Source organism: Orbicella faveolata, unplaced genomic scaffold, assembly GCF_042242905.1.
Source record: "Orbicella faveolata isolate gen_17 unplaced genomic scaffold, um_ofav_v1 contig_34, whole genome shotgun sequence".
Taxonomy (NCBI): Eukaryota; Metazoa; Cnidaria; class Anthozoa; order Scleractinia; family Merulinidae; genus Orbicella; species Orbicella faveolata.
The window spans coordinates 14,612,493-14,640,000 of NW_028301563.1; the positions used below are offsets into that span (position 1 = coordinate 14,612,493).

The 27,508-nt window shown below is 36.9% G+C and overlaps 1 protein-coding gene and 2 long non-coding RNA genes across 3 annotated transcripts; 2 read left to right on the forward strand and 1 right to left on the reverse strand.

The window, feature by feature from the left end:
• Positions 1 to 1,951: 1,951 nt before the first annotated feature.
• On the reverse strand, positions 1,952 to 13,202 carry LOC110065639 (microfibril-associated glycoprotein 4-like). Its single transcript, XM_089299092.1, has 5 exons — positions 12,988 to 13,202; positions 11,453 to 11,760; positions 7,990 to 8,104; positions 6,501 to 6,881; positions 1,952 to 4,839 (listed from the first exon to the last, which is right to left on the reverse strand). The coding sequence occupies exons 1-5, from the start codon at positions 13,109 to 13,111 to the stop codon at positions 4,592 to 4,594; spliced, it is 1,176 nt and encodes a 391-aa protein (XP_089155218.1). The 5' UTR covers positions 13,112 to 13,202; the 3' UTR covers positions 1,952 to 4,591.
• On the forward strand, positions 8,018 to 8,843 carry LOC149104960 (uncharacterized). The gene is made up of 2 exons (XR_016210176.1): positions 8,018 to 8,136; positions 8,468 to 8,843. It is a non-coding gene; the product is annotated as an uncharacterized LOC149104960 (long non-coding RNA).
• LOC149104961 (uncharacterized) lies at positions 11,520 to 25,893 on the forward strand. The gene is made up of 3 exons (XR_016210175.1): positions 11,520 to 11,589; positions 13,501 to 13,617; positions 25,865 to 25,893. It is a non-coding gene; the product is annotated as an uncharacterized LOC149104961 (long non-coding RNA).
• Positions 25,894 to 27,508: the final 1,615 nt, after the last annotated feature.

Below are 27,508 nucleotides of genomic sequence, written 5' to 3' on the forward strand. Positions count from 1 at the left end.
AAGGACGTTGCAGGCTACAGACCATTGCCATTTGAGGCCGATTTTTGAAAAGTATGGCCCTCGACTCCCAAACATTGATCAGACAAACATGTCGGACTGCTTGCATTCCTGGCCTCGCTCACCCCACAAGCACCCTTTCCGTCGATATTTTGCTCTCGCCCCAATTTCCGCGCAACCGGAAGGCGTGAAAAGCGTGAAGCGCGAGGAAGGCGGACACCAGAAAACGACTTCCTTTCCCTTTCCGCCCTTTAATTTACATTAGTTATTTTGTATTATTTATTTATAATTTTTTTTTTCTTTCTTCAAGAATGAAAAGACGGGTGGAGTGAAAACAAAGGATAACAGGGGAGAGAAGAAAATTAAAGGTGGGCCTGCAAGCATGGTAGCACAGCAGCTGGTGGTAACAGTTCTCAAGTTGGCGGCTTTATCTGTTTCAGTAGCTGACTGATTTGCAATCTTCTCTAAAGAATTGGAAGAATAATCGAGCAGAGTACCGGGCTGACATCATAAAGTAGATTGTAACCGGCTAATTCTGAACAACACGGTACGTGTTGTCCAATTCGACAATAATTGGATTAAAAAAGAAGAAGAAGAAGAAGAAGAAGAAAGAAAAAGAAAAGAAAAATCGGATGACTGACAAAATAGGACGAAGCCTCAGGTTATTAATCGTACGCTCTTTGGACACGCATTCTGGTCGAGATGGATAAGTCTGTGTAATAAAAAACACGGAAACTTGATAGTTTTTAATGGTTACAGGACTGAGTCTAGCACTGGGGCGAATAATTTTAATTTGAAGATGGCCTGCAAATCGGACACGAGATAATGTCTATTAGCATTGGAAATAGAAGACCGGCTGATGCCTTTTTGCGCAGAACTGACAGAAGTACATGAATATTTAATCACTGTTTTAAGGTTATCAGTTCTCACGAGGCCGTTTCTTGGTATAACAACTAATAATAATACGCGGGCCAACTTTGAGCTGAAAACGTAGCATACTTCATCTTATGCCGCCCCGTCCACACTACGCCGGAGAAATTTGAAAACAGAACAATCACCGGTCAGCTTGGATTTGTGTTTGAGTAAATCTCTGGCAGGCAAATCACATGATCATCGTGACGTCATCGTCTCCCACAAGCTTCGTTTTCAGATAAAACGAAAAGCCTGCGTTTTAAACGTCTCCTCTTTGAAGATTGTTTTTGAAACGCTCCGTTTTCGTGAGGGATTAGTGTGAACGGTAGGCATAACTACAGAAATGAGGCTGTGTTTTCAAAATCCTCAGGCGTAGTGCAGACGGCGCCTTATACGAATAGTCTAAGGGAAAATGAAAAAGACAAACTCGTTACCGTGGGGAGGGGGGGGGGGGGGATTAGGGTTGTATTAGAAGAAATAAGTACAAAGCACGATTATACGTTGTTGATGGTCAGATCGATCTGAAATGAAATCTTTAAAACTTCGTCACAGATGAAAGGATTCGATGATTCTGTTTTTTAGCGTCATTTAAATCACTCTAGCTATTCTTTGGTTTATTGTTTTCAAGTGGTATCTCTCAGAGAGTCAAGTTAAGCTAGCCACGCGTAGACTGGTATCCTTTTGGGGTATAATTTAAATTTTCCGACGAGAATTCCCGTCCCTATAGCATGGCATTCCTCCTTGCCCCCTCTCGAGATTGGCGGGTAATTATCGACTACCATCAACACGCGGTCTTATGACGTGAGGGTATCAATCTCCCACACAAGTTTTCCCGCGCTTCGCGTCAGCTACACGTATTTACTTCGAGTTTTGATTGGTTCATTGGATTGTATGTGTCCTTATGGTATTGGCCAGAGTGATTACTTTGGTTTTGGTTTTACGAAACCCAACTGAAAAACACCTTTGTTGAAAACTATGTTAAGCCGGGATAACTTTCCTATATTTAGTAAGTTATTTATTCAAGAAAATGACACTCCATCTCTTCTTTACATTGATTATAACATTTTATTTGTAATATATGTTTCGTTATTTTAGTGGTAGGCCATTGAAACTAGCTATAACTTGAACCTCTTGTGATTTGGATCTCTTGTCTTTTTACGCGTTTTCAATAAACCTAGTAGATACCAGACTACCAACCAATACAGTAACGAAACAATAACTGGAAAAACCTGGCATCTAGGTTCATTTCTCGTGCATGGTTACATGAAGTCAGCCGAGAGTTGAATCTCAAGAGGTTAAGGACGAAACTAGTTTTGTAGTCACATGTATTACGTGAATATCTGTTGAAAGGTACTGCAACTGAGGCGTTTTCTGATTGATATAATATGTGAATAGACTGAACGTCCTTAAAAAAAAAAAAAAAGAACTGAGAGAGTGACTCGTTGGAACTGACCGGATATACTTTGTTTAGTTTGTTCTCTTCTGTTGTGTGCTTTGTTTTCGTGTTGGCACGTTATTATTCCAGTTTTACTCATCCGTAATAAGCCTGATTGAAACATACACCATTTTAATAACTAATTCCCGGTCATTTGTTCCTCTTGAAATCGAACATTTCTCAATTTCTTTTGAAGCTTTATGAGGTTATCAGGACTCAGCTGTAACTGATTGTAGCTAACAGTAATGATGATTAGTATGTTTTCTAGACATTACTTTGAAAGTAACTACCAGCTTTGGCTGTCTCTTTGTTGCTCTGTTATATGTAATCTTGGTCATAAATATCCCTACTAGTAAAACCAATTACCCTAATTAAAGATTACTAATTGGGAACACCTTACTAACATTCTTCCACTAAAAGCATCACTTGGTTGGACGTACACTACACTTACATAAAACGCTTCTAGCATTTTTAAAGCATTAATTAAAGCTGCTTGAATAAATATTTGTTCAAGGTGTTAACTTAAAGTTTAGAAAGTCATTTGCTCTGGTCAGTTTTACTTACTGACTGATTAAACTGACTGATTAAACTGACCGATTAAACTACAAATCATGCAATCAATTCTTGCTAACGCCTACGGCCGTTCAAAGGGAAGTAAAATTTATAGAACTCCCTTCGGTATTCGTTTCTATCTTATCCGAGCTTTTTGTTTTCTTTGCCTTAATTTTCTTTCACATAAGTCACTTACATTACTTACAATGCACAATGAATTACCTACATTACTCACAATACAGGTCTCCTACACTAATATCACAATACTCTACTTACAGAACAATACTTACACTACTTACAATAAGGGAGCTAAACAAACAACCCGAAACAATTCAAATGGCATACTAAAATAAACTAATAGTGCAAAAGTACTGAACAAAACTTGAAAACAAATATATCACGAGAATGAATTACGCTGTACTCCTAATAAGAAGAATTCTTGGCAAACTCGCATGTCAAATCATGGTTGCCATGGCAAAGAAAGAATCGAGGTAACAAACTAAAATAAAAATCAATATAAGTAACTAATCAATATACTCGAGGAACAATAAGAATAGCAGAAGCTGAAATATTTGCATATTAAAAACATGCAAACTAATAGAGATAAAGCTTTTTGCTGCTAACATTATCATTTAGGGAAGGTTTCAAATCCCTTATTAGCAGAGTCTCCTTTATCTTTCAATGGGTAAGAAAGAATCATCCAAACGCAGTCGATATGTTTTACAAATGTTCAGATTTCTATAGGTACGGGGCCGAAGAAGGCTCTTTTGTAAGCCAAAACAGATATATATATTGAAAAGCTACCGAAACGCAGTCAACTACCATAAACACATCGGGCTCTCAAAGTGTCGATAAAAGTGTGCTAAATAAATGTTATCAGTTATCCAAAAGTAAATAAACCACAAAAACCAAACTTCTTTCCAAAGCTATATATTAGCATTTTTTGATGTTTCCTTTACCTTTAACATTCGATTGCCGGTTCAATTATCAATGAACAGGGCTTAGAACTTTTTGTAAAAGAACATATTTCGTTTCCAGGTGGTTTATTAACCCTTTGGTAATTTTCGCGATAAGTCCCTAAAACGATCCCTTGTCAATTGTTTACCCCATATCAAGATTTGATTATGATAAACACCCTTAATGTATTCAATCCCTCAAAAAACGAACCCAAAATAATAAAAATAGGAAACTCCTCTCCCACAAGCAAACCGACATACTAAAAGACTATCAGGGAATATGTCCCGTCATAATTAATTATATCGATGGCAGGAGAAAATTGTGAATAAATGAAATGCCGTGTTGTTCAAATATGAATAAAAGTCGCTTGAGTAAATGCCAGTAAGTGCCAAAATGAACAAATATGTATACCAAATAGATCCCAAACATATCGTAAAATTCGTGCCAACAGATCCGTTGCGTCACAGTCCCTTGCACGAAGCAATCCGACTGAATGCTTTTTGTTGCAAGTATTTGCCCGTTGGACTAACTTAGTTGATATTAATGAAGTGCATGAAACTTCTGCATAAATAGCGCGAGTAATACGACGTCTTTATCTTCTCCCTAGACAAAACAGTTCCGCCATTTTCCGCCTATTTGTCTAGGACTAGGACTAGCTAAATACGGTCAGGGACAATGAGTCTTACTAAGATTAAGAACAGGGGAGTAAGAAAAAGGGTTTCACCTAAAGTGCTTATTCTAAAAATCCACCGGCCTGATCTTCATTTCTGCTCTCTTAATGGGGTAAATGTTATCCCATACCATAGTACCATTGTCCGCTCCGTTCCGATAAACACCATTTAGGTTGCTCAGTTTACAGTCACCGTACCACCAGGCTCCTCTTATTAGATTTACTGCGGCACAGTTAACTGTAGATATGTCGTTATCCTGATCTTTTGTAGAGAATTTTTGGCCATTATGATAAGTCAGCTTATCTCCAGCAGTTCCTAAACAAAGCATTATAGAAACAAAAATAAGATAAAGTATTCCCATGTCACAAGATGATTTGCGCTTATAAGCGCATATTTGCGCTTATATGAGCTTTTAAAGTTACGGCGATTAGTATCATAACGTTTTAGAAACTTTTATGATTACAAAATGTGACAAAGGTTACTACTACAAAGATAAGATAGTGCTAATAGGCCATTTACGAGTTGCCGCGTGCCTCGGTGTCAAAACGAGTCTTCGTGCGAAACCATTCATATGAAAATGTGTTCCGCCTACATGTTCATTTTCATGCAAATCAAACTCATTTTCATAAGAAAGGTTTTACACGAAGACTCGTTTTGAAACAGAGGCACAAGGAAAGTCGGAAATGACCTATTGATAATAATTCAAAATATAATTAACTTTAAAAGCAATGTTTTTGTAACAGCTCGACAGAGGCATAGTCAGCGCTCATTTAAGCAGATTAAGAATTTCACTTGCGTCTAGTTAGTGTCGACGTTCTTTGAGTGAGAAACAAAGTTCCATGATCATCTACTTGATCCTTAGTTACTGAGAATGGAACTGATATATTTTGTTGCGTCCATCCTGGGACATCGTGGCTCTGTCTTAATATTGAATTTATAGTTATGATTATTCTTTTAGATGGTCCTCTGATTGCCAGAAAATGCATTACCTGGAGATCTCAAGAAAGTAAAGTTATGATGTATTCTCTAGATATTTTTAGTTCATGGCTTTTCGAGCTAGGCGCTGTCTCTTGTTTACATTTTCGTAGAACAGTTAAGTAATGATTTTACGGAGGATTTTACGGTATGTTGATTTTTTTTTAACTTAGGTTTACTTTCTCGGGTAAAATAGTTACATGTGATGATAATGATAGTGATAATATCTTTATTCATTTGATAAAAAAAAAAAAAAAACATATCAAATGTTACAAAGTAGAATTAGCTGGAATATTTAATAGGCACTTACAATATCAAAAATTGACAAAAAGTGCTAAATTAAAATCATTAAATAGACAAGAAATTGAAAAGTCTACGTTGCTAATTTTTATCTAAAACTAAGTCTTCTTTAAAAAAGGCATTTTTAAAACGTTCAGAATGTCTTTTCGGAATTTGAAAAGTGACTGTATTTGAAGAAGAGTCTTGGAGAGGACAAGAATACTGGTTTTAAAAGAGACGAACAAATACTGAGTACCTTCGCTCGTTAAGCTGTTCGCATCCTCACGCCCCCTCCCAGCTTAATAATACACCTCTCGGAAAATAAAATAGACTCAGGCTACCAAAAGCTGTGATAACCAGCAAAAGGAAACTTATGGAGTTTACTAGCTTAAATTCTGCCTTCCCCCTCTTGACCTTCCTTCATCCCCGAAATTGAAATCTTGGCTTTGTCCATAACCTGACTTTGCTCAGACACAAATTTCCACTCATGCGTGCCACTAAAATGATAATCATTTAGTTGCTTGCTTCATACACCGCCCCATTTAGTTAGTAATTATAAATACTATGACAAACTTCAGTTTGGTCCTACCAAGAAAAACATTTTCCACAACATAGTACGAGATGAAAGAAATCAAGGAGCTTATTGGGTCTGTTGGTACTTAATGTCAACAGAATTCGATCTAACTGAGATCATAGTTATCAAAGAACGTAAAAATTCAAACCTGAGTAGCTTCCCACGCTCAGTTTGTATTTCTCTCCCTCACTCGCCACTTTAAAGAAATCGTATTCGGCGTAATAGGTGTTCCCTGCGAAGTCTTCCAGATCAACGCGAAGCTTGCAACTTCCACTGCTAGTCAGACGATGTATGTTGTCAAGCCCGAGCCAAAATTCACCAGTCGGAGATCCAAAGCCACGTTTGTACTGGTTCCAGCCTCGGTAGAAATCCACCGAACCGTCCAGTCTCTTCTGGAATACTAACCACCCTCCTCCGGCTGTTGTTTGGTCACAGAACACTTTAATGATCCCTGTACCATCTGGGTTGATCGTATAAACACCGTTTGTCTTTTCTCCAGATTTGTAACTGTCAGCACAGCCTTTGGAAACTGTGGATCAAAATATGTCAAGGTTCATCGTCGTAAGCTTTACTGTGGTGATGATTTTGGAAAATCCTCTTATCAGTATTTTATGTAATCATATCTGAAACATGACAACCTTATAGAGGTTTGAAAAAAATTTCTTTGTTAATTTGCCTAGTCTACACTTGACATTATTTAAGGTAGGTGGAGGGGGTAAGTCTGGTTGAATTTCTACCCAAGTGGATAAACGTTCCATGTATGCGAAGAAAAAATAAAATATAATATCAATCAATAATAACAAAATGCAATGAAATGAAATTTACTGATAACAGAAGCCATAATCGGGGCTCTTGGTCTGGATTTATAAAAACAGTATTAAAGACTGAATCAAGCGATTTTTATATATTTATTTTATTTTTTTTATTTATTTTATTATTTTTTGTTTTGCTTTCGCTATGGCAGCAGCTTGTAAATCTTACCTAGCATGGAATGTAGAGAATTTCTTACTGCATATTTCATTTATTTATCTATTTTTTAAATCATTTATCGCAAATCAAATCTGTGGCCGGCTATGTTTTTGCGAATCCAGACAGATATAAAATGTATTCAGAGTGAAGTAATGAAAGAAACCAACGTATTTTATAGCAGTGAGGTAAGGTACGGTAAGGTAAGGTAACTTTATATGGAGATGGCTGGACTTTTTCTTCTTTATGAAGAGCATGTTATAACCTTATAACCCCGGGGGAGGGGGGGGGGGGGTGGTTTATGACCTGTCCCTTAATTCAAAACCCTGTTTCAGACCTGCATTATGATTGGTTCCTTAGTTCAGACCAATGTTAAGTTACCATAAACATAATTTGTGAAGGGTTTTTGATGTTTTCTTTTCGATAATGATGAAAAAGTGGCTTCTTCTTACAAACGTACCCATGTGAAGGCTAGAGTTCAAAAACCATACCCTGTTTATGACCAAAATCAGCTAAAATCGATACCCTATTTATGACCAAAACGGCTGAAAAACCCTACCCTTTGGGGCCGCACATACCTATATAACCCATATAAGGGAGTACTCCTCCCGGGGTTATAACATCTCGTATCATGTGACTCTGTCATCGTGCAAGTGTTATCGTCGTCTTACCTGTTTGGCAAATACTTCCTGTGTATCCTTTTGTACAAAGGCACACAAAACTGTTTTTCTCATAAATTGAAACGCAAGTTCCACCGTTCTGGCACGGTCCACTCATACATGGAGACTAAGAAATAAACTGAAATTTAGTAACTGAAGGTAAGCTACGCTAAACTAAGCTAAGAAAAACCCAAAAGAGACCATCAGGTGATGAATGGCCATTCTACGTCTTGTATATCTCGCTAATCAACACAGAAGTTCAAAGGCAGAGAAAAAAGGTTGAAAGCTTTCCCGCTGGGAATTCACATCGCTCGATGATGAAAAACCTCCCAACCCAGTCAGTAGGACCAGAAATTAGTAAACCATAACGCAAGAAAGCATCTCTTCCAGAATCTTTGGTATTGTATAATATTTCACCCACTGAAATTGTGCTAATGACTGGACACAAAAAAATAAATTAATTCGCTAAATAACTATTCGGCTGTTTCAGAGAAAACTGTCAACAACACATCTCGGCCGATTTATCCGGATCCCAGGGACAGGAACCTTTTGGTTGTGTAATGACTGATTCCGTCTTCACCGAAAATAAGAATGGATGAAATTACGGCAACATCGACAGTTCAGCCCAGCACAAGTACAGTAACCTAGCCTATTTTTACTAGCGCCAAGAAGGACAAGTGAATGTTTTCACAGCTGCTCGGTTCAGAAAGGCCCCGAGTTTGAACAAAAAGAGTTTAAAAGACAGCGAATTATTTTCAGTGACAGCGACGAAAGCCATTTTCTGCAGGCTGTATGATACAGAGCAGCGTAAATGCAATATTAGCCGACGCGCTGACATTTTGGAGAAATAAAATGAGGTAACTCGTGTTGTTTTGTCCCTATAACAAAAAGAAAATTACACGGTGGCCTGAAGAATATAAATTTTATTTTCTCGGGTTACAAACAATATTTTACTCCTCAGAAAAATATTTTTTTCTTTGCGCCGCCCTACCATATCCTCTCTATATTTATTTTTCACCCCGTTTAACCCGCAATTTTTTGTCACAATTTTTGCCGCAAAATGTGAAGTGACGACCGAGATCTTCCTGTGCCGATTTTTTTTCTCTTTTGCTCCATGAACAATAAACACGACATAGAGTTAGCCTGCGTGTTAGGTTTTGTTTTGCGAGCTTCCAGGTTTTACTTACTCAGTCGAGTCTTTAGGTTGTGTTTGTGTTAATTGTCGTTTGAACGAAGTTAGGCTCACCCGCTCTTCCGTTATATTTATATTTTTACTGCTTTCATTAGGTTGCGCTCTTCCGTAAAATATTGTTTTTACTACTCAAAAAACATTTTTTATTTATATCCCTGAGTCGCCCTGTCACTTCCTCTGTATATTCATTTTTCACTCCGTTTAATTAACAGGCAATTTATTTGTTAAAAAGAAAATACGAGAGCGCAGTTTTGGCCGGAAAATTTGAAATGACGACATCTTCATGTGTCCGTGCTTTTTACTTCGTGAAAATAAATGAGACAGTGAGTTAACCCGCTTGTTAGGTTTTGTTGTGCGAGCTTCAAGATCGAACTCACTCAGTTCAATTCCGATCATAGTTTTTGGTTGTGTTTACTCGTACTGAACGAAATTAGTCCACTAAAGTCAAGTATTCCGTTAAATTTAATTTTTACCCGTTTTTGTAACAGGCGGCGCTAGTTAGTAAAACATGTCCTCGATATATTTATTTTTCACCGTCATCCTGTCATATATTCTATATATTTTCTTTTAACCTCGTTTAACAGGCAATTTTTAAGGGGAAAAATTGAGTGCTCAGTTTTTGTCGGAGAGATCTTCCTGTGTGGATGTTTTTTGCTTCGTGAAAAATAAATGAGTTTCAACTTTGTGCTTGTGTTTACTCGTAATTGTCGGTTCTTTTAACTGACAGGCTGCGCTTGTTCGAAAAATATTGTTCTTACTACTCGACAATAAACTTTTATGTCTTCGCGCTGCCTTTTCATGTCTTCTATCTTCCTGTCATATCTTCTATATATTTTCTTTTAACCTCGTTTAACAGGCAATTTTTAGGGGGAAAAATTGAGTGCTCAGTTTTTGTCGGAGAGATCTTCCTGTGTGGATGTTTTTTGCCTCATGAAAAATAAATGAGAACGAGAGTCACCTGCTTGTTATGTTGTCTTGAGCGAGCTTCAAGATCGAACCTACTCAGTTCGAGTCTTTAGTTTCAATTTTGTGCTTGTGTTTACTCGTAATTGTCGGTTCTTTCAACTGACAGGCTGCGCTTGTTCGAAAAATATTGTTCTTACTACTCGACAATAAACTTTTATGTCTTCGCGCTGCCTTTTCATATCTTCTATGTGTTTTTTTTTTTTTTTTTTACAGGCAATTTTTGTAGAAAAATTGACTATGTAATTTTTTTTCCCGCAAAGTTTGCCGGAAGCGACGAGATCTTCCTGTGCCGAGTTTTCTTGCTTGATGAAAAATAAATGAGAGAGAGGGAGATAAGCGGCTATGAGGTTTTTGTTTAACGAGCACCAAGGTCTAACCCACCCAGTTCGATTCTAGTCTTGAAATTGTGATTGAGTGTGTTTACATCTAATTGTCGGTTGAACGAAGTTAGGGCTCTCAAAGTCAACTATACCGTTTTCCCCGCTTTTAACAGCCGGTTTTTGTAGAACAAAATGTGCACGAGCGCGTAGTTTTTCCGGATATTTTGAAGCGAACTTCCTGTGCAGAGTTTTTCTAGCCAATATTTGGCAGGCCAAATCTTTAATTCTAAAATCAAAGGGTTGTGAATGGCCCTTCAAAAACCACGTGACTCGGAAAATTTTCGTCGAATTCTACTGGACTCCCATTCTAGTTTTTCAAAACACTTTGAAGTCCGGTTTAATTTCGCAATTTAGAAAGTACTGACAAATGTCTCAGGTAGGCTATTCTCGCCTTCTCGCAAAGTCCCGCAGTTATCCACCACCCCTTTTTGGGAGCATCAAGTTCTAATCTACTCAGTCCGAGTCTTTAATTTGTGCTTGTGTTTACTTGTAATTGTCGGTTGAAAGCAATTTTAACAGGCAAGTTTTGTAGGAAAAAATGAGCTGCGGTTTCTGCCGGAAAATTTGAGAAGACGAGATCTTCCGCTTTGTGGATGTTTTTTTTTTTTTTTTTTTTTTTTTTTTTTTTTTTTTTTTTGCGGCATAAAATATGAACATAAATAAGGCAATGAGTTAAACATATAAAGGTTTGGTTGCGCAACTTGGTTCAAGAGCTGAGCTTACACTAGAGTTTACTTGTAACTGTCGACTGAACAAAATTAGGCCTCTCAATTCAGATATCTGATTCAGTTTACATTGGTGACATCTATTTTGAAATTATACATTGTTGCAGAAAACGTTTGATCCGTTTTCTCTCTAGCTCTTGAAGATAGTAGTGTACTAAAACATTCTTGTAAATCAAAATGCATTTCAAAGAGGTTGTCAGTTAAGTGCTTACCCCAATACTGAAGTGATGGAAAAGTTGGCTGCTGATGAACTTGTCTGAGTTGTTGTACTTGTCAGATGGGAGTAGTTCACAGAAGATTCTTCCGTTGATGTCATAAAATGCAGCCAGGTTAAAGGAGAAACATGAAGGTATGTTAACACATGCAACGCCACATTCTTTTCCATTAAGGACATAATTAGTACCAATACTTGTGATGTTTAAGTACGAGAACTTGTGGGCTTTAAAGTTGGCAAAGGCGACACCATTGTGAACTCCACGGCTGATACTTCGACCGCGTGCATCAATGACGTTAGGTGTACCTGTGTTGATTTCATCCACACATGATTACGAAGTCCCTCAAAGGTTTTCACTAAGTTCTGAATTGGCTAAAGAATAAGCATTTTTGTTAAAGAAAGTATGTAAATGGAACGTTACCTTTTGAAGTTGGTATGGCGTTGAACGATATCGTCAAAGCCAAAAACATGTTAGAACATTGAAAGAGATACATCCGAAACATGGATCAGGGTTGCCAAGTTCTGCGGCTTACTACTTATAAATTATGACGAATCATGATGCTTCACTGGAAGCTGTTTACAAGGAATATGAATATTTTTATTTCGGAACGTCTGTTTTTGCGAAATTGAGAAGAATCCCTTTCAATGTAGAATTTTAACAGCTTTAAGCCGCGATATTCTCATTATTCGTAAAAAACAGCAGGAGATCGCGGGGAGATCACTAAAGAATTAACGAATCGGCCGAGGTCATTGCGTCATCAAAAGCCAATTATTATTTCTGGAAAACTTAGCGATGCATCAAGAACTTGAAATCTTCATGAACATGATTTTACGTTTATCTTACAGTATTTTGACATTACAACTATCCTTTAAAATACCAAAGAGTGCTAAATAAAAGAAAACTTCCACGAAAGACAGAGAAGACAAAAATGACTGAACTGTAACTTTTAGAAGATTAGTTTCCTAAAATGTCACAAAAGACTAAAAGACTGTTATACAGATTATGGTCTCTTGATTATCTCCATCATCATCACCATTATCAAGAAAACTGTTGAACCAAATAAGTACATTTATATTTTCGCATGGGTCTTATCTTTTAAACTTCAATTAAGGACCGAAATTACTTACCCAAAAGACGCATTTTTCTTCGTTTTTGTGAGTGATTAATGAAATATCGTATCAATTTTACGTAAGAAAATTTTATCACGCCAATTTTACGTGATCTTTAACAATTGTAACCGAATGAAAATATTGAGGGTGCTAACGGACAAACCCAGGCAAACTCGGATACTTGGTCAAATTGGAATTTTAAAATGTCGGTTTCATGAAGAGAGGAAAATACGAGTACCCGGAAGAAAACATGAACGAGAAGAAGAGGTTGAAGAGAAGAACCAACAACAAACTCAACCCGATTATGAGGCAGAGTTTGAGATGCTAGCCTAGCCAAGTGGATGTTAGGATACACAAAGTGGGAGAGTATAAAACACGATTTAAAGGCTATCAATAAAAATGTAAGGAAATTTTCAAACTCACCCTCCGCTTGCGTTGGACGTAACATCATGGAAATCGATGACACAAAAATGAGTAGGGCAGAAACATTCATTTTTACACCGCAACGAACGTCTTCAGTTCTCAGCTGGCGATGAGAAGTAGACATAACATCCCATTACATGTCAACATTGTCTAATAAGAGATGGCGTGTTTTGTCTCTGTCATTCAGAGCTATTTCTGCTCATGTCAGTTTGACTCCTCCTGCTCTTATTAAGACTTTCCGTTTAAATTACGCACTTATTATGTTCACAAAATATTTCTATCTGCGGGTTTCTCAACTAAACTTACAGGAAGGAATTCCTTCTTGCCCTTGTTTATGAGCGAATGTTTAATTCCAATGAAAGATACGTTCCACACTCATGTTTTTAACAATCACTCAGTTAAAAACTTGAGATTTCAACGGCATTTTCCGTGGTTCCTATCTTTGTTTTGGTTCTTTATTATGAATTAAACACTGATTTCGTTGTTTTCATCTTATTAATTTTTTTTGTTCAGATTTGTTCGAGATGGAGTTGGCCTAAATGTTGAATGTATATCTATAACAGGACGTCATTGCGACTTCGACTGTTGGCTTAACCATATTCCTCGCCTCTGATAACGTTTTGGCAAAAGGTAGGATATTAAACAATTTACTTTACAGCCCTGTATGCATGCGATTGGCTTAAGTTAAAAGTTAGTTAATTAATTAAACGCCATTCAAACAACTAAATTTAAATTTATACTTTTCCTTTTGCAAACAGATTGACAGATTGTCTGCTTCTCATTTTGCCACACTCCTAAATTGAAAACAAAAAAGCATATATTTTCAGGCGTCATGTTACGCTTGCGATGTAAATATGGAAAACTATTATTTTTTCCGAAGACCTTGTATTTTGTAACTCGATAAAGCAACAACTCGTGTCTTTACTTTCACTCAGTTAAAAATCTTGAATTTCCATGGCATTTTCCGTGTTCTCCACCATTGTTTTTGTTCTTTATTGAAAATTTAAACATTAATTTCGTTGTTATCCTGATTAAAATATATTATTTTGTAGTTCAAGATGGCTCAAGATTAGTTAACCTGAACATTGAATAAATATCTATGCGAGGGCGTTATTGCAGCTTCGAGCTAAGCTTATATTCAATTTAAAAAATAAAATAAAATAAAATAAAATAAAGTAATAATAATAATAATATAATTTTTTTTTATAAAAGGGGGCGATATAAACATTATATTCTGCAGGCCTCCATGCACATAACATGATAACAAGTTAGCTAAATGTCATTCAAGAAACTAAATTTACATCATGCTTCATCAGTTTTCACATTTGAAGTCTAGTGGAAAGAAAGTGATAAGATAGTATTGAGCTAACACCCGCTGGAAACGTGGAGTCGAAATAAATTAATTAAACGCCATTCAAACAACTGAATTTAAATTTATACTTTTCCTGTGGCAAACAGATTGACAGATTGTCTGCTTCTAAAAACCTTCTTAACTTGAAAAATATATATTATCAGACGCCCAGTTACGCTTGGGATGTAAAAATGGGAAACTATTTTTTCCCGAAGAGCGTTTATTGTGTATTTCGACAAAGTGACAACTCATGTCTTTACTTTCACTCAGTTAGAAATCTTGAATCTCCATGGCATTTTTATTGTTCTCCGCGTTTGTTTTTGTTCTTTATTGAAAATTTAAACATTAATTTCGTTGTTTTCCTGCTAATATACTGGGTTTTAGTTCAAGGTGGCTCGTAATTAGTTAAACTGAATGTTGAATAAATCATCTATGTTAGGGCGTTATTGCAACTTCGAGCTAAACTTATATTCAATTCAAAATAATAATAATAATAATAACAATAATCTGAATATTTTTTATAAAAGAGAGAATGTTGAAAATTATATTCTGCAGGCATCCATGCTGGGATGGTTACAAGTTAGTTAACTGCCATCCAAGAAACTGAATTTTCATCATGCTTCATCACTTTTTTCACATTTTATCTCTCGTGGAAAGTGATAAGATTGTATATTGAGCTAACAGTATGGGGCGCCGTTTGCAAAAAAATTATTTAGCTTAATTTTATCATTTGTTTTCGTTATTTACTAAATAAAGTTTTGTGATATGAAATCACGTATTTGTGATTTGATATAATAAATTACTATTTTAAATCATGGGTTTATGATTTGATATAATAAATCCTGATTTCAAATCATGTGTTCATGGTTTGATATAATAAATCCTGGTTTCATATCATCCGTCTATGATTTGATAATAACATTATCTATAATTGGTCCAACAAGGTATCTGTGTACCAACCATGATTTTCCAACCGCATTATCACCTGTTTATGAAACAGTTTTTAATAAAGCTTAATTCATAGCTTAATTTCATCAAGACCTACTTGTTATAAATACGAAACAAAAATGCAATAGACAGCTTGTCACCCAAACATTGCAAGAACTAGTGTGGAAAAACTATGGAGTAAGAGAGTATAATAGAGGATGAGGAATAGGGAAATGTCCCTGGCCAGTCAACATGGACCTGACCCAACCCCAGCATACTAACCATAGTAGTAATAATGATAACGATAACGATAACGATAACGATAACGATAACGATAACGATAATAAAAATAATTAAAACTTATGTAGCGCAATTTTCCATGATGTACATGATCAAATGCGCTTTACAATTAGATAACATCATCATCAGACCACTTCACCACCCATGATACTAAGGTGCATAAGGCTATCATTGGTCCTATCGCTATTATCCTTGCTTTTATGATAAAGACCTATGATAGAACAAAAAGTGAAAATTGAATCTTACAAGTTAATTTATGGTCAATGAATAATGCGTAGTTGACAGAATATCATATTACATCACCACATTGTCATGTCAGTAGCCACATACTGTAACAGTTTCATTGTTTCTATGCTGTTACTGCTACATGTACATGTATTTTTATATGCCGCATGGCAAAAAAAAAAAATAAAATAAAATAAATAAATAAATAAATAAATAAATAAAAAAGTGTCCAGGCTACCCCATTGCCCATTCTCACTATTCTTTTGGACCATGGTCATGCAGGAAGCTCATGCAAATAAGCCAGACACAACTGATCAGTGACATTGATGAATAATGAGTAATCAATGATTATCAATTTTGTTTATGATAATCTATTATATACACACTGAACAAAGAGTAAGTAGAGAGACAATTAAGCAATAGACCACTCTTTCTATGGGTTTACTGGTGCAATAAAGCATGCGGGATGTTGGGAGAACATGAGAAAAGCTTGTAAATCACCAGCTGTTAGGCAAGTGATTTACAAGCTTTGCAAGTGTTCTCCCAACATCTCAAGTCATTGTGCCAGCAAACCCATAAAAAGAGTGGTCTATCGCTTTTATGAAAAAACTTTGGAAAAAGCCTGTCAACGAGAGGAAAATTTATTGTACTTTCGTGATCAAATTGCTTATTCTCATCAAATTCATGAGATGATGTGACCAACCAATCACAGTGACTGAAAGAATAAAAGGACAGACTCCGTGCCCGACACGAAATCCGCAGAGCAAAGCGACGAAAACATTTCAAGTCAAGAAAGTTTTAAGAAAGGAAAGGAAAAGATTAACAGTGAAAGGCAAAAAGTATATTAATTAACTCAAAGTATTCTGACGGGGTTTCATGAATGGTATAAAAGTTAGTTAAAAAACGCTGCTTCCGAAATCTATTCAGAATTTATTTACTTATGCTGAAGGTTATGAAGTCTGTGTTTCTCTGTATCTTGCTAAATGAAAACTATTGCTTGAAAGCTAAGCTTATGGAAACCAAATTCATTTATTGTGTTATGCATGCATGCATGCATTGAATTTAAACTCAAAAATTCTGATAGAAAGAAATATTTCCCCGCTTTTTTGACAACCCAAATTGATCAGTCAAGCCCAGCTGACTGCACCCTCCACACACCGTAGAAAGCACTGAAAAAAGGGTTTAAAACTTCCCGTCCTTTTATATGCCAAATATTATTTGTACAATCAGAAATAAATACATGGTGAGTTATCAGTAAATGAATTAATTTTATAGTTAATCTTAAGCATAAATATATTTCCTTAATTTTAATCTCAAATCCAACCGGAGTCGACGTTAATTTTTTGCCCTGGACAAAACAGATAAAGCATTATATGAATACGAACTTCTAGTCCTTTTTTTCCTTGCAAAGTTTTATGGAGAATGAAAAGATATTCATGTTATTGATATCTCAGCCAGTGAAAGGCAAAACTGTTCACTACATTTGTTATCGCCAGAGTTGCGAGTTCTCTTAAATTCTTGTGTAGAGTTGCCATAGATCGGGAACCGTGCTTTACTGGTACAACAGAACATAGGTTTAGCAACTCTATTGACCAATCAGAGTGTGCATAGTATCTCAGTTATTATTTTTATAATCTCGGATAGTGCAGCGTGTAATGTATAGCTCTGACGCAGTACTGTATTACACAGTTCCTATATAACCCCTGCTGTTCCTCACTCCTGGTTTGTATTGACCTTGCTAGTTAATACATTGAAGTAGGGAATGCGACAATTTTACTTTTAATTTTACTTTTCACACCAACATTTGTAACTTGATACTTTTGTTTTCCTCGCAAAGGTAAGTAACATGAAAGTCTTGCTTTCTTGGAAACACACGGAAGGTGGGCTTGTATTTTTTTTTTTTTTCACAGCTGGAGATACATGGAAGAAAGTTGAATGTCAAATTAAGAAATGGATGAGGAACGATTTGCTTTATTTAACACACAAATTTTCTTTCCACTGATAAACAAGAACTAATCTAATTATCAAATTGTCATGGAACAGCACGTTCTGTTGCCACCTTTCGTGTAACAATAAAACCACTTAAATTTGATTTGTAAAACTGAGAAGCATTTCAACGAGGAGTATTTAAAGTAAACAGGGCTATTTGATCGAGATTTTATCCTTCATCAGTGGAAGAGCCCTCTTAAAGACTGATCAAATTAATTTAGGCTTTCAGTGGGTGCCACGGAGTCTGCAGCAATGCTTGAGCAGTTTCCTAAGTTTTTTTGTACAATTTGACAAGATTTAATGCCACTTACTCGGGAAAGTTTCATCTTGCTGCAATATGAACTTCTTGGTCTCTTTGATAGAGACAATTAAAGGATGAAATAAACGCACTACATATAGTATAGTTTGGAAACAACAGATGATATTTTTTTGAACCAAGTTAGGCATAATTCCAAAAGACACGCAGTCACAGTAGTGTTCTTGTATCACGCTGATGCTAGAATGTATGCATATGACATGTTAGGGTTCTACCACCATTGGTCTGTGATATTGTATGAAATGTATCTTCCAGCTAATACATGTAAGTATTTGACACTAACGCTTATTAATCTGTATATGAGTTTTAAGAGCAAAATAGTTATTTTTTTTTCCAGAGAGAAAAGTACCACAAAAAGAGCAAGGGGTTTTCTGAAAGAAATTTATATATTTACACTTACATGTAGCTTTGTGAAGTAATCAAAGAAGTAGCGTAGGTACTACTTGTTTTAAGTATCACTCACAAATACCTACCCCATCCCACCCCCTTGCTGCAAGCCTAATTAATTAATTGAAATTAATTAACTAAACAGACATTAAACCTTACACCTTATTGCCTTAACTCAAGAGTGTTTCTAAGCGGACTTCAACCCCCAAACCATCCTGATAGTGCACTCTGCACTGAAAAGGAACCCTAACTCATAAAACCTTTACATTTTTTAATTAAACTACAAGCTCTTATTTGAAACAAACAGTACATGTATGTAATAATTGAATACATATTTAAAACAACATAATCGTTGCAACCAACACCATGAGAAATCACCTAATAGTACTACTTTATACTCTGGGAGCAGTCTTCTCCTGACTTCACTCATTGGGCAGTACAAGCTTCAAAATGACAAAACAACTGCAGATGTGTTCCTCAGGATAAGAAGCTGTACAACTGCAATTGTATTTCACCTTGAAATAGAATTAATGCAACAGTGAGTATTCTTTATATTTATTATCTAATTGTAAAATTCATGGCTACTGCCAAAGGAATAAATCCCATCCCTCAATACAAATTATCCATTCCATAATTTCCATTAAAAATTAGTAGAAAAAAACCCTTCTGTATCTTTTTGAAAAGACAATGACACCAACTGATCACATTATTTGATTGCTTGTTTTTAAGCTTGAATGACAAAAATTGCATGCTCATAAATTTCACGTCTTATTCAATGATTATGTCCGAACTTGTCAATGAAAACACCAATGCAGATTGGCTGCCTAAATTACGTTTACCGCTAACTGTTGAACTAAAGAGAGGTGGCACCACCTGAGTTGAAGCAGAAAGGACAGCCCAGAGTCAAGTGAGATGGAAGAGAGTTATTGATGGCCTACATGTATGCTTCACTTGGGATGAAGGGGCTAAGTAAGCAAGTTACAAGTTGACGACAATGTAACTCCAACAACCCCGTCACTATGACCACCTTCAGGTTGTCATTACCTCTGCTTATATTTTGGCCTGCCGTCATGAACAAAGTTCATACATTTCCTTCTATAAGATATATATAGAGGATAATACACAGTGTCGAGAAGATATGAATTTTATGTTCGAGTGGCAAGAACAATATCACAAGAACATAAAATCCATATCTTCAAGCTAACATGTAACCTTCTTTTTATTATGATAAAGGCATACTAATGACGGCGTTTTTGACGGTGATGGACAAAACACTGACCCCCAGTCCATGGACTACTCAAATGGACTACCCAAATGGACTACCCTAAAATGGACTAACCCTAACAATAATACAATAACGCCAGCATGATATAATAATAATAATAACGCCAGCAACCAGTGTTTTTCTCAAGTGCATTGTAAACATTCAGATTCAGGCTGTTTGCCTCCAAATTATTTGGGAACAATTAAGGGCTATTACTAGATGGAAAGGAACTGAATGTTCTGACTACCTTGTTAATTCGTCATTGTTCCTGGAAGGTTTACTATTCAGCCATTATTCTTGTCATCTCTTATCGTGTCATCTTTTAGCTTGTGCATGTGTAGTGGCTGACTGAATCGCATGGAATAAAACTGAAAATCACCGTGTGATTTTTTTTTTTTTTTCATATATTCTGTACCTTTATTACAATATTTTTTCCGCTTGGCCCAGCCACTTAGCTCGATTAGCTTTAGCTATTTGTAAGTGGCTGTGCTCTGTTTTTCATTGTTATTTTTTCACGTTGCTTGTGTTTATTTTTATTGTAAAATTTTTCTGGGCACGAAATAAAGATTGTTGTTGTTGTTGTTGTTGTTGTTGTTGTTTTTGTTGCTGTTGTTGCTGTTGTTGTTGTACATTTACATGTAGTAATGTGCTATTCCTAAATCAAATATTAGACTGAGTTCCTCACTCACATTTCAATGGCTTTTCAAGTTATTATGTTTACACTTGTATGATCCTGATACTGATTGGTTCCTCTGATTGATAACAACCATTGATAATTAAATGATGAAATTTGGTTTGAGTTTACGCTTTTCGCACCATTTTGTGTTGAGCAGTTGTTTATTTAAAGTATAATTATTCAAAATGGTAGTTAGAGGCTGTACAGGATGATCATAAGCAGAAGTTATGTGTAATTTAAGCATACTAGCAGCTAAGAACAATAAATAGTACTTATTTGGAATATTGTTTTGAAGGTTAGTCCATTTTAGGGTAGTCCATTTGGGTAGTCCATGGACTGGGGGTCAGCGTTTTGTCCATCACCGTTTTTGACCATTTTCCGAAGATTTCCGACCACTTTCTGAAGATTTCCGAAGATTCTCCAAAACTTATCCGAAGGTCACACAAATATTTCGGAAGAAAATTTCCAAAGATTACCGAAGAGTACTGAAGATTTTCGAGGAAGACCCGCAGATGTTTCGATCATACACCAACGAATTTAAGCACAATTTAAGAGACAAACTTGATATCAGCGAAATCACTGATATCTTCACTAGCGAGGATATGGAAAATATGCCACCTGAGTCTTGGATGTGGTTTCGTATGAATTTTATCTGGGGGGGGGGGGTACTCCCTTATATGGGCTATATAGGTATGTGCGGCCCCAAAGAGTATGGTTTTTCAGCCATTTTGGTCATAAATAGGGTATCGATTTTAGCTGATTTTGGCCATTTTGGTCATAAATAGGGTATGGTTTTTGCACTCTAGCCTTGATATGGGTATGTTTTTTAAGAAAAAGCCACATTTTCATCATTATCGAAAAGGAAATCAACAAAAGCCCTTCACAAGTTATGTTTACAGTAATTTAACATTGATATGGACTAGGGAACTAATTATAAGGCAGGTCTGAAACAGGGTTTTGATTTAAGGGTCACGTCATAAATAGGGTTTGAATTTTTGGTCAGGTCATAAATACATGTAGGGTGGGGAATATCGCAGATTTTGGTCATAGGTAAGGGTTTTGGGAAGCGGGTCGCACACCCCCACCCAATTTTTCTGGGAGTACCCCCGTGGGGAATTTTATGAGTGGTGTATTTTCCAGTAAAACAGTTGTTTCTATATAATTAACCTAGCTATTTTATAATATAGCTAGCTACATGTACAGTACATAGGAAAGCTGTGCTATCAGACTAAGTAAATGTCACCTGGCTGCTTCAAAATACAGTGCACGTTCATGGCACAAGCAAAGTCTAACTTGCTCCTCATTCCCACTGGCAACGTTATAAAACAATTGGTTGAACGGATAAACTTGAGAATAGGTTTGGAGAGCACTCATCAAGCTAGGTTTACTCTCAGCCATACACTGAACCTCAAGTAACTCTTATGCTTCTTTCAAAACTTCTTTCGAAACTTCACACATGCATTGTAAGTCAATGATGCTCGTTGAAGTGTGTATCAATTATGAAATCTAAAAGAGCTGCTGAAAAAACAAAACAAAACAAAAAAAAAACACTTTTGGGCTGTTTAGAAACAAAACTTAAACATCCATGCATAAATTGCAACAAACATGACTTTCGGCCCTTGTCCACCATGGACTTCCGCAGATATTGAAGATGATCGATTGAAATGTTGCATCTTCAGCCAATCGTCCACATAGTAGGGATATTATCTTGCTCTATCTTTCGCAGTTGAATTTGGTAGGTGTGATTTAGTCTTTTGATTCGAACAAACAGGTGTTTTCACTACAAACATATCCAAGAGGGACGTTTATTTTGAATTCCACAAAAGAAGTAACATTTTACCGTTGAAATAAACATCGCTTGAATCATGTTGCCATATCTATCAGTACTTCTGATTGGTTCAAGCAAAGATCTAGGGATTGTTTGCGTTACATTAATAAGCAATTCTTTATGTTGGTTTATTTTGTTGAAATCGTGCAATGTTTTTGTGAGTTATGCAGTTTTTCATGAATAATTATTGTGCGATTGGATGCAATTTGAGGTCGATTGTGTGAAATCGCACCATCGCGTAATATCAGAGGACCTGTGAAATTATGTCCTCAAAAATACATTCTGGATCTCCAAATTAACATCAAGAGCCATTATTTGAGTAGTGATTTAACACTTCTCCCATTAATGGCTACATAAATCTGAAGTTAAGTGTATGGGTGAGCTTTGACAGCCACAAACTAGGAGAAAAACTCACAGTCACTTAACTCCAGTATTTGTTGCACAAAATAAAAGTAGCAAAAAAATATTGCTACAATGAACCACCCCCACCTCGAACCATTCCACCCCTGTACCCGCCCCCGCAGATGGGAGAGTAGTTTAAGCAATATTCAATACCAAGCCATGTTAGGTTACCCACAGTCACTAGTATTGTGTTTGAAACATTAGGAGTAAATTTTTTAACAAAAAATGAAAGATAGAGAAATTCAGTTTCAGCAGCACGCTCTTAATAAAGAATTTTCTAACATATTTCCTATCAATTTTCATGACAAAAATATCTTATAAATACCAAGATTCCAAGACATTCATTTTACATATGGGTACAGTGTAAGTGATTTTCCACTACATATCACGACTATTCCACAAATGTATTGATGAATAATTAATGGTCGTTTCTTTTTTATTTGTGGATGGCAACAAACAAATAATGGACATGTCTTGAATATCTCAGCAGGAGAGTGCTATGTGTGAAACAATAATTTGGAAATAAAGACTTCTAAGTAAGCTGTTTTGATGTGATTCTGCTTCCGTTAGGTAGGACATCTGTGATTTGCTTGAAGTTAGCCATGATCAAATATGGGACCATCATGTAGCAGCTTTCGTAAGGTCTCACATGAATATCTCAATACCCTTCGAGAGAACAATAAACAAACAACAGAAACAATGCCCCTAGCCCTAAAACAATAACAGCTATACACTATAACGACAAACAGAATTATAAACAAGCTTATGAGAGCTGCTACACTTCTGCAAATTAATTCTCATCAAGTTTGTGATCAGAATTGCTCTACGATAACCAATAAGAGGCTAATTTGAAGTGTAAACTGTAGACAATCAACCAAGGAAAGGTCCGGCTACTATAAGAAGTAAAATCAAGGAATATTTTACAATTGGTACATATACATCTGTTGGCGGGTGAAGGGCAAATAAGACAAAAAATTAACAAACAGCTAATATCTCTATCCTTTAGTGTCTGTCTAATTATCACAGTCCTAGATTATCAAATTACAGTCATTTCAGTCATATTACTTTTTGATCATAAATTTTCTCTGTTGGCTATTTACAACTGCCATGAAAGAGTTAAACTCGGGTCTAAAGAGAAAGAACTCCAGCTAGTGGTCAGAGCAGGACTTGAACCCACTCCTCCAGATTTCAAGTCTGACACTCCAACCACCCAGCCACTGTCACTGCCTCATATCTGACTCATAACCGGCCATCTTGGCCTCCCTGTTGTTCTTTCTCCCCTTCAACAACCTGTTCAAAGTTAACCTAGAGACAGCAGCTGACAGAACTTGGCTCTAGCGCATCTGCACTGCACTGTTTGCTTGAATAACAAGTTCTCACATATTTATGCATCACTGAGTTTGTTGGGATTCAAGTTACAATAAAAAAAAAATAAATCCATGCTCAATATATATAGTGACACCCGCCATGAAAACAAAAGAAAGTAATGCGGACAAAAAGTTTTTCAACCACCTCGCCGCCCCCCTCAACCCCATTCCCACCCCTACGCCAGGCAAATTATTTTGTCTTTGCTAGACAAACCGTCTAGACTGATAAAAATTATGTGTTAACAGGTTTTTCAGTTAAACTTTAAAACACAGGCGGCCCAAGCTCACGATGCATGGAGTTATTATTTATTTTTTTTAATCTTTATGCGAACGTTCAGCGCGTGAAACGTGACATATTTACCGCCGACATCTACTATTACATAACCACCGAGTATGGTTACGCGAAACGTGACCTTCGCTTTGCAGCATATGATGGTGTTGTGTTACAACCGTTTGAATTTATAAAGGTTTGTATGGGGAAAAACGGTAATCGACATTATAGCTGAAATTTTGATATTTTTGCAATAAAAATGGCTTACCTCAATGCCTTGTTGTCTTTTCTATTGTCATCTCGCTTCTCATCTCGATCCGAAGCCCTTTAAGCGAGTTATCGCTTTTTGGTTTTCCTCTACTAAGAAAGAGTAAAGGTTACACACTCGATTCTGGACTGACCTCCGCTCGAAGCGAAAATAAACCAATCAAATCCCGCCAGCCGCCCCAATTCCTCCGCAGAATAATAGTACAGGGTTAAGCTCTCCCTTTTAGTTAAATCCCAAGTCAAATTCATCTCTACAGCTCACGATACAAAGCTCTGAATCGAAGAAAGCTAACCATCCGGAATCAGTGATCATGCTGCCGGGACCAACCATGGACACATTAGAAACCTGAGCGGAATGCCGGGCTAACAAATTGACCCTGACAAGGGGAAGGGAGCGCACAGTTCTCGACAAGCCAGGTACTTTGCTCGACGGTCCCCTGGGTAGATTTTAGTCCAGGCCGCCGACGGAGCATTGTTATGACAAGCCAATCAGTCCCTAGGGGACCGTGGAGCAAAGTACCTGGCTTATTGAGAACTGTGCACTCCCTTCCCTCAGTCAGGATCAATCTGTTCGACTATGGCCATGGATGGTCCCGGCCGCCTGATCATTGAGTCCGGATGGCTAGCTTTCTTCGATTTAGAGTTTTGAGGCGTGCGCTGTGGAGATGAATTTGGCTTGGAATTTAACTGAAAAGGAGCGCTTAACCCTGTACTATGATTCTGCGGAGGAATTGGGGCGGCTGGCGGGATTTGATTGGTTTATTTTCGCTTCGAGCGGAGGTCAGTCCAGAATCGAGTGTGTAGCCTTTACTCTTCCTTAGTAGAGGAAAACCAAAAAGCGATAATTCGCTTAAAAGTCTTCGGATCGAGCTGAGAAGCGAGATGACAATAGAAAAGACAACAAGGCACTGAGGTAAGTCCTTTTTATTGCAGAAATATCAAAATTTCAGCTATAATATCGATTACCGTTTTTCCCCATACAAACCTTTATAAATTCAAACCGTTGTAACACAACAGAACGTTGCCATTTAAGGCCGATTTTTGGACAGTATGGCCCTAGACTCGCAAACATTGATCAGACAAATATGTCGGACTGCTTGCATTCCTGGCCGGCCTCGCTCACCCCACAAGTACCCGCTCCGCCGATATTTTGCTCTCGCCCCAATTTCCGCGCAACCGGAAGGCGTAAAAAGCGTAAAGCGCGAGGCAGGCGGTCACCAGAAAACGACTTCCTTTCCCTTTCCGCCCTTTAATTTACATTAATTATATTGTATTATTTATTTATAGTTTTTTTTTCTTTTTTCAAGAATGAAAAGACGGGTGGAGTGAAAACAAAGGATAACTGGGGAGAGAAGAAAATTATAGGTGAGCCTGCAAGCATCACACAGCGGCCGGTGGTCGCAGTTTTCAAGTTGGCGGCTTTATCTGTTTGAGTAGCTGACTGACTTGCAATCTTCTCTAAAGAATTGAAAGAATAATCGAGCAGAGTACCGGCTGACATCATAAAGTAGATTGTAACCGGCTACTTTTGAACAACACGATACGTGTTGTCCAATTCGACAATAATTGGATTAAAAAAAGAAAAAAAAAAAGGAAAGAAAAAGAAAAGAAAAATCGGATGACTGACAAAATAGGACGAAGCCTCAGGTTATTAATCGTACGCTCTTTGAACACGCATTCTGCTCCAGATGGATAAGTCTGTGTAATAAGGAACACGGAAACTTGATAGTTTTTAATGGTTACAGCACTGAGTCTAGCACTTGGGCGAATAATTTTGATTTGAAGATGGCCTGCAAATCGGACGCGAGATCATGTCTATTGACATTGGAAATGGAAGATTGGCTGATGCCTTTTTGCGCAGAACTGACAGAAGTACATGAATATTTAATCACTTTTTTAAGGTTATCAGTTCACACGAGGCTGTTTATCGGGATAACAACTAATCAATAATACGCTGGCCAACTTTGAGCTGAAAACGTAGCACACTTCATCTTAGGTCGCCCCGTCCACACTACGCCGGAGAAATTTGAAAACGCAACAATCACCGGTCAGCTTGGATTTGTGTTTGAGGAAATCTCTAGCAGGCAAATCACATGATCATCGTGACGTCGTCGTCTCCCAAAAGCTTCGTTTTCAAATATAACGGAAAGCCCGTGTTTTAAATGCCTCCTCTTTGAAGATTGTTTTTGAAAAGCTCCGTTTTCGTGAGGGATTAGTGTGGACGGTAGGCATAACTACAGAAATGAGGCTGTGTTTTCAAAATCCTCAGGCGTACTGCAGAGGGCGCCTTATATGAACAGTCTAAGGGAAAATGAAGAAGACAAACTCGTTACCATGAGGAGGGGGGGGGGGGGGGGGGAGAATTAGGGTTGTATTAGAAGAAATAAGTAAAAAGCAGATTACACGTTGTTGATGGTCAGATCGATCTGAAATGAAATCTTTAAAAATTCTTCCCAGATGAAAGGATTCGATTATTCTGTTTTTTAGCGCCATTTAAGAGTGAATGCCTATAAAAATGGACCTAAATCGCCTATCAATGGCACAAGTCGAAAAATTGATTTCGCTTGTATTTTGTCCATAGATAGGTCCTAGTAAGAATAGAAACCGACCATAGTTAGTTTCTGCTAATACAGCTTTCTTTGGTAGAAATACGCCAAAAACGATTTCGACCCGATTGGGCTCAAAATCTACTTCCGGTTTTGCTGAATTTTCCGAATATTTGATTGCTCCGCGCTCCGCAGAACAGCTACTTGAGAATCTTTCAATGGATTTTATATTCAGTTCAGGTCTTCGTGGTGTGACTGAGCTAAAAAGAAAATAAATCAAAGTTAGTTTTGAGCCCGAAAAGAGATCAAACTGACACGCAAAATTTTCCAGTGTGTCGCAAGAGAATTATTGCATAAAAACATCGCCATATTTTTCTATGGGCTATAACTTTAAATACCATAAAA